Source organism: Dictyostelium discoideum (assembly GCF_000004695.1).
Source record: "Dictyostelium discoideum AX4 chromosome 5 chromosome, whole genome shotgun sequence".
Taxonomy (NCBI): Eukaryota; Evosea; class Eumycetozoa; order Dictyosteliales; family Dictyosteliaceae; genus Dictyostelium; species Dictyostelium discoideum.
In genome coordinates, this window is record NC_007091.3 from 224,544 (window position 1) to 232,043 (window position 7,500).

Genomic DNA, 7,500 nt, shown 5'->3' on the forward strand with positions numbered 1-7,500 from the left:
AACAACAATATCAAGAGAAATCATTGAAATTGGTAAACTTGGAATTGGAATTACAAGAAAAGAGTAATCAACTTGTTGATAAATCTAATCAACTTTCAACAATGCAAGCAACCAATTCAGAGTTAATGGAAAAGATTGGCGGATTAATGAATGATCTAACCGATATTCCAACTCAAGATATTAAAGAGAAAGATGAGATAATTGCAAATCTAAAGATTGAGAGTGAAAAGAATTTAAAATGCTTTCAAGATGATTTCAATGCTTTACAATCTCGATACAGTCTTACCATTGAGCAAACTAGTCAATTGCAAGATAGAATTAAGCAATTAATAAATGAATTACAAGAGAGGGATGATAAATTCATTGAGTTTACAAACTCATCAAATCAATCATTGGCTGATAACCAACGTGTAATCGACCAATTAACCAATGAGAAACAATCAATAACTCTACAATTACAAGATCAACAAGATATAAAAGAAAAGGAATTTCAATTTGAAAAACAACAATTATTAAGTCAAATTGATTCAATCACAACAAACATTCAAGAATATCAAGATAAATTCAATAATTTACAACAAGAATTCAATACTCAACAAACTTTAAATCAACAAGAAACTCATAGATTAACTCAACAATTATATCAAATAAATACAGATTATAATGAAAAACAAACTCAATTACAATCGGAAATTAAAGATAATCAAACTATAAATGAACAATTAAATAAACAATTATCAGAAAAAGATAAAGAAATTGAAAAACTTTCAAATCAACAAGAACAACAACAAGATGAAAAAATTAATAATCTTTTATTAGAAATTAAAGAAAAAGATTGTTTAATTGAAAGAATTAATCAACAACTTTTAGAAAATATTGATTTAAATTCAAAATATCAACAATTACTTTTAGAATTTGAAAATTTTAAATTAAATTCATCAAAAGAAAAAGAAAATCAATTAAATGAATTACAAAGTAAACAAGATGAAAGATTTAATCAATTAAATGATGAAAAACTTGAAAAAGAAAAACAATTACAATCAATTGAAGATGAATTCAATCAATATAAACAACAACAATTAAGCTCAAATTCAAATATTGATCAACAATTACAATCTACTATTATTGAATTATCAGAATTAAAAGAACAAAAAGAATTAAATGATTCAAAATTAATTGAAAAAGAAAAACAATTACAACAATTACAACAAGAATTTGACCAACTAAATGAAAAAAATCAAAAAGATCACCAAGATCAATTAGAATTACTTGAAAAACAATTAAAACAATTACAACAAGAATATGATCAATTAAATGAAACTAATCAATCAATTGAAAATCAATTAAATCAACAAAATTTAATTAATAAAGAGAATTTAAATGAAAAAGAGCAAGAATTACTAAAATTACAAAATCAATTAAATCAACAAATTGAAAAGATTCAATTTGATCAACAAGAATTTTCAAAACAAAATTCAATTAATATTGAATTAGTAAATGAAAAAAATGAAAAATTAATTCAATTACAACAAGATTATGATCAATTAAAACAACAAAATAGATCAAATGATGAAAAAGATGAAAATGATTTAATTGAAAAAGAAAATCAACTAAAGTCAATTCAAAATGAATTAAATCAATTAATTGAAAAGAATGAATCTGATCATAAAGAACAACAATTAAAACAACAATCAATTGAAAATGATTTAATTGAAAAAGAGAATCAAATTCAACAATTACAATCACAATTAAATGAACAAAGACAACAACAATCAAATCAGTTATCTGAGAAAGATCAACAATTGAATCAGTTAATTGAAAAGAATCAATTTGATCAAAAAGAACAACAATTAAAACAACAATCAATTGAAAATGATTTGTTTGAAAAAGAGAATCAAATTCAACAATTGCAATCACAATTAAATGAACAAAGACAACAACAATCAAATCAGTTGTCTGAAAAAGATCAACAATTGAATCAATTAATTGAAAAGAATGAATCTGATCAAAAAGAACAACAATTAAAACAACAATCAATTGAAAATGATTTAATTGAAAAAGAGAATCAAATTCAACAATTACAATTACAATTAAATGAACAAAGACAACTACAATCTGAAGTATCAATTGATAATGATAAAATTTTAGAATTAGAAAAACAATTAAAACAATGTCAATCGGATTTATTGAAATTAAATGATGAAAAACAACAACAAGATAAACAATTACAAGATAAACAAATTGAATTTGATCAATTACAATTAACTTTTAATCAATTTAAAAATGATAAAGATTCACAATTCATTCAATTACAAGATGATCAAAAACAACAATTACAATCAATCCAACAAGATTTAAATCAATTAAAACAAGAAAATCAAGAAAAAGAAAAACAACTCTCTGAAAAGGATGAAAAATTACAATCAATTCAATTTGAGAATCAAGAAAAAGAAAAACAACTCTCTGAAAAGGATGAAAAGTTACAATCAATTCAACAAAATTTAAATCAATTAAATGATGAAAATCAAGAAAAAGTAAAACAATTTTCTGAAAAAGACGAAAAGCTACAATCAATTCAACAAGATTTAAATCAATTAAAACAAGAAAATCAAGAAAAAGAAAAACAACTCTCTGAAAAGGATGAAAAGTTACAATCAATTCAACAAGATTTAAATCAATTAAATGATGATCAAATTAAAAAAAATGAAAAATTAAAAGAAAAAGAAGAACAATTATTAAAATTACAACAAGACTTTAATGATCAACAATCTCAACAATTAAAACAATTGGAAGAGAAATTATCTGAAAAAGAAAATCAATTACAACAATTAAAACAAGAGAATGAAATCAATCAATTGAATCAACAACAACAATCAAATGAAATTATTCAACAATTAAAAGATCAACTTTTAAAACAACAACAACAAGAACAACAAGAAAATAATAATGAAAAAGAAATTGAAAGATTAATACAAGAGATTGAACAATTGAAACAACAACAAGAGATTGACCAATCGGAACTTAGTAATAAAGAGATTAAAATCCAAACTACTCAACAAGAATTTGATCAACTCTCTCATAATAGATCAAAGGATCAATTACATTTACAACAATTACAACAAGAGTTGGATCAGTTGAAACAAAGTTTTGATGATCAAGATCACCAATTTAAGAAAGTAATTGATGAACGTTACAATCTTCAATTACAATTGGAACAATCAACTCTTTCAAATAATCAATTAGATCAATTATTAAAGGAGAAATTAAAACCATTGGAATTGGACTCCAATGAAAAACAAAAAACAATTGATGATTTACTTTCAAACATTTCAAATCTCCAAATTTCACTTCAAAATGATAAAGATTTAATCTCTGAAAGAAATAATTCAATTAAAACTTTAGAATCACGTATTACTCAACAATTATCATTATTAGATGAAAAAGATAATTTAATTAAAGATTTACAACAACAAAAACAACAACAACAACAACCTCCAACTGCTTCATCATCACCATCATCATCACCATCATTATTATCCTCAACACCAACACCAAAACCACAACGTCCAAATCAAATTGAAATTGATAGACTTGTAAATGAAATTGTAAATAGAAATCAAGATTTAATAAGAAAAAATAAAACCAAATTCTATAAATTAGAAAATGGTGATTACATTGTAAATTCAATCATTTATAGATTATCTTTAGATGATGATAATGATTCTGATTTAATTGGTAAATATTAATATATATACACACATTATTAATAAATTATTTATTAACTAAATCCTATTTTTAAAATTTAATTTAGCACAAGAATATGAAAATGGTAATAGTACAACATTTGAGAAATCATTAAGAATTTTCCCATCAAAGAATACACGTCCAATATTCGATTGGAGAGCATTGTTCTTTATTGGTGCTGCTGTTTTAGCTATCTCTACTCTCTTTTCTTCTTCAAGACCAATCAAATATGAAAAACCAACTTAAACATTGGTATTTTTTTTCTTATTACTTTCTTTCCTTTTTTTTTTCAATTGTACCAAATGTATATAGAGTGAAATAATATAAAAATATAAATATAAATATAAACATATATAAAAATAATAAAATATAAAATAAAATAAAATAAAATATATAAAAAAAAAAAAAAAAAAATGAATTTAATTTCAATAAATCTAGTTTTATTTTATTAATTATTTGTTTAGAAAAAAAAAAAAATATTATTTTTATTATTTAAATTGATTACTGAATGGATTAATTAAAAATTATTTAAATTAATTTATAAAAATGATTATTATTATTCTTTTTAAAATGATATATAGCCTGAATCTTCACCAACTACAACAGTTTTATATTCATGGTAAAATGAAATAAAAAACAAATAATATAATGTAACGCATGTAATTTCACTTAATGCACATAAATTATTATATTCTTTATAATTTGTACTTTGAACTAAATAATTTAAATTTGATTAGATAAATAAAAAAAAATTAGTATTAATAAATTAATAATAATAATTATAATTATAAAAACTTACATATTAATATGGCAACTGTATATAAAACTGATAGTATAATTCTAAAGATAAATAATTTTGGTGCTAAAATATTTAAATGTAAATTATAATCTAAAGTAGTTGAAATTATAATATAAAATAAACCAAAGATGAAATAGATGGCACTGAAAACTAAATGAACATTTCTAATATAATGTTGTGGGAATGAAATTACTCCTAATAATCCAATTGATTGAATTAATGCAATCAATAGACAAACTACTGAAAATGTTGAAACTAATGAATGTGGACTACATTTTTTAATTTGTAATCTGTTATATTGAAATTTGACAATATATAAACCAATTGAAAGTATACTTGAAATTGCTAATCCAAATGTTGCCATTGGTAAATATTCAATTGTATCTGAAATATATGGTACTGTATCTTGATTTTCCTTTTTATTTTATTTTTATTTCATTTTATTTTATTAGTATTTTTAAAAAAAAAAAAAAAAAAAAAAAAAAGAAAAAAATTGTTAAACTAATTCCTTCACACCTTCTCATACTCATACACTTCTCTCTCAATACAACTCATCCCTTCTCAAACTTATTCTCTCTCTCTCTAACCCCACAATCTCACTTCATCTCTCCCTCATTATATTATTATTTTTTTTTTTTTTTGTATTTCAAAAACATACGTATGGGTTTTGTTTAAAGTATAATATATATGAAAGTATTAGTGTGAGTGGTGTAATGGAGGCCAATAAAAAAAATAATATTTTTTTAATCATTTTGTAGTTTTAAATAAATTAAATTATTTGAATTATTTTTTGTGTGATTAAAAAGTGATGTGTGTTAGTGTGTGGTTCAAAAAAAAAAAGAAAAAAAAAAAAAAAAAAGAAAGAAAAAAAAAAATATATTAAAAAGATAAAAAAAAAAAGGGGTAAGGTTAATTAAACGATAAGAAATTTTATTTTATTTTTTTTTTTTTTTTTTATTTATTTTTTTTTTTTTTTTTTTTTTTTTTTTTTTAAAAAAAAAATGAAATTTCTAAAAGTCATTTGATCAATTCACTTTTTTTTTTAATATTACCCAAAAATGTTTAGTTTAGGAAAATTGGTTAAAAAAGATGCTTTTTTTTATAGGTAAAAAAATCTTCTTTTTTTTTTTTTTTTTAAAAATAAAATAAATAATAATAATATTGTACTAACATATTAATAAAAAAAAAAAAAAAAAAAAAAAAATTTCAAAATAACCAACACACATTAATGATGATAATAATAACAATAATGATAATTATAATAATTATAACAATTAATTAATCAAATAATTAATAATATCTAGATATATAACAAATGTTAATAAAGATTTAAAAATTAAACCAATTACAAAGATATTAATTGCAAATAGAGGTGAAATTGCATGTCGTGTAATGAGAACAGCAAAATCAAAAGGTGTAAAAACCGTAGCAGTTTATAGTGAAGCAGATAAGAATTCATTACATGTTTCAATGGCAGATGAGAGTTATTTAATTGGACCAGCAGCAGCCAAAGAGAGTTATTTATGTGGAAATAAGATCATAGATGTAGCAAAGAGATCTGGAGCACAAGCAATTCATCCAGGTTATGGTTTCTTATCAGAGAATTCAGATTTTGCTGATCTCTGTGAGAGAGAAGGTATCATTTTCATTGGACCACCATCAGATGCAATCAAAGCAATGGGTAGCAAAAGTGCCTCAAAGGATATTATGATCAAAGCTGGCGTACCAACCATCCCAGGTTACCACGGTGAAGATCAGTCAATGAGTGTGTTGAAGAGTGAGGCTGCAAAGATTGGCTATCCAGTATTGATTAAAGCTGTTATGGGTGGTGGTGGTAAAGGTATGAGAATCGTTGAGAGAGAGGAGGATTTAGAGGACGGTGTTGAGTCCTCAAAGAGAGAGGCCACCGCATCCTTTGGTGATTCTAGAGTTTTGGTAGAAAAGTATTTAGTTCATCCAAGACATGTGGAGATTCAAGTTTTCGCCGATAGACATGGTAATTGTGTTCACCTCTTTGAGAGAGATTGTAGTGTACAAAGACGTCATCAAAAGATTATCGAAGAGGCACCAGCTCCACATCTCTCTGAGGAGCTTAGAAAGAAAATGGGTGATGCTGCAGTTGCCGCCGCCAAGGCTGTAGGTTACGTTGGTGCTGGTACCGTAGAATTCATTTTATCCGCTGATAATAGCTTCTTCTTTATGGAGATGAATACCCGTCTTCAAGTGGAGCATCCAATCACTGAAATGATCACCAAACAAGATTTAGTAGAATGGCAATTGAAGGTAGCCGAATCCCAAACACTCCCAATGGAGCAAGAACAATTGAAGATTCATGGTCACTCTTTCGAAGCTCGTATCTACGCAGAGAATCCAGATAGTGATTTCTTACCAGGTACAGGTAAATTAGCACATCTTTCAACACCAACACCATCCGATACTTTACGTGTTGAAACTGGTGTACGTCAAGGCGATGAAGTTAGCGTTTACTATGATCCAATGATTGCCAAATTGGTGGTATGGGATCAAGATAGAGAGAAGGCATTAAGATATTTAAGAAATGCTCTCGACGAGTACCATATCATTGGTCTCAATACAAACATCTCTTTCCTTAAGAGATTATCAACTCATCCTTCATTTATGGCTGGTGAAGTTGAAACTGGTTTCATCCCAATTCACAGAGAATCCTTAATGGCCCCACAAGCTCCAATGTCTGATGATTCATTAGCATTGGCTGCCACAAGTTTACTCTTAAAAGAGATCACTCAACAAAAATCAAAAGAAGATCCAAACTCACCTTGGTCAAGTTTAGGTGGTTTCCGTATTAATCATAATTTAAAAAAACAAGTTAAATTCAATCAAAAAGATAATAAAGTTGTTGTTAATGTTGAATTCATTGGTGGTGGTGGTGCTGCTGCTAATGGTAAACATAACTTTAAAGTAACTTTAGATAATGGTAA

General features: G+C 25.0%; 3 protein-coding genes across 3 annotated transcripts in view; 2 read left to right on the plus strand and 1 right to left on the minus strand.

The window, feature by feature from the left end:
* The window catches only part of abpD (actin binding protein D), a gene marked incomplete at both ends in the record, with an annotated part of 5,710 nt that extends 1,720 nt beyond the window's left edge, over window positions 1-3,990 (plus strand). The window contains 2 exons of the mRNA XM_632183.1: window positions 1-3,735; window positions 3,812-3,990. The exon at window positions 1-3,735 is cut by the window's left edge and continues 785 nt beyond it. Coding sequence (XP_637275.1) covers window positions 1-3,735; window positions 3,812-3,990 — 3,914 coding nt within the window. The remainder of the gene's footprint in view (window positions 3,736-3,811) is intronic.
* Window positions 3,991-4,309: 319 nt separating this feature from the next.
* On the minus strand, window positions 4,310-5,294 carry DDB_G0287451 (hypothetical protein; the record flags this gene model as incomplete). The annotated part of the gene is made up of 4 exons (XM_632184.1): window positions 4,310-4,458; window positions 4,544-4,633; window positions 4,667-4,958; window positions 5,202-5,294. 4 exons carry the CDS (start codon window positions 5,292-5,294, stop codon window positions 4,310-4,312), a joined length of 624 nt encoding a protein of 207 aa, XP_637276.1.
* Window positions 5,295-5,601: 307 nt separating this feature from the next.
* The window catches only part of mccA (methylcrotonyl-CoA carboxylase), a gene marked incomplete at both ends in the record, with an annotated part of 2,299 nt that continues 400 nt past the window's right edge, over window positions 5,602-7,500 (plus strand). The window contains 2 exons of the mRNA XM_632185.1: window positions 5,602-5,648; window positions 5,848-7,500. The exon at window positions 5,848-7,500 is cut by the window's right edge and continues 400 nt beyond it. Coding sequence (XP_637277.1) covers window positions 5,602-5,648; window positions 5,848-7,500 — 1,700 coding nt within the window. The remainder of the gene's footprint in view (window positions 5,649-5,847) is intronic.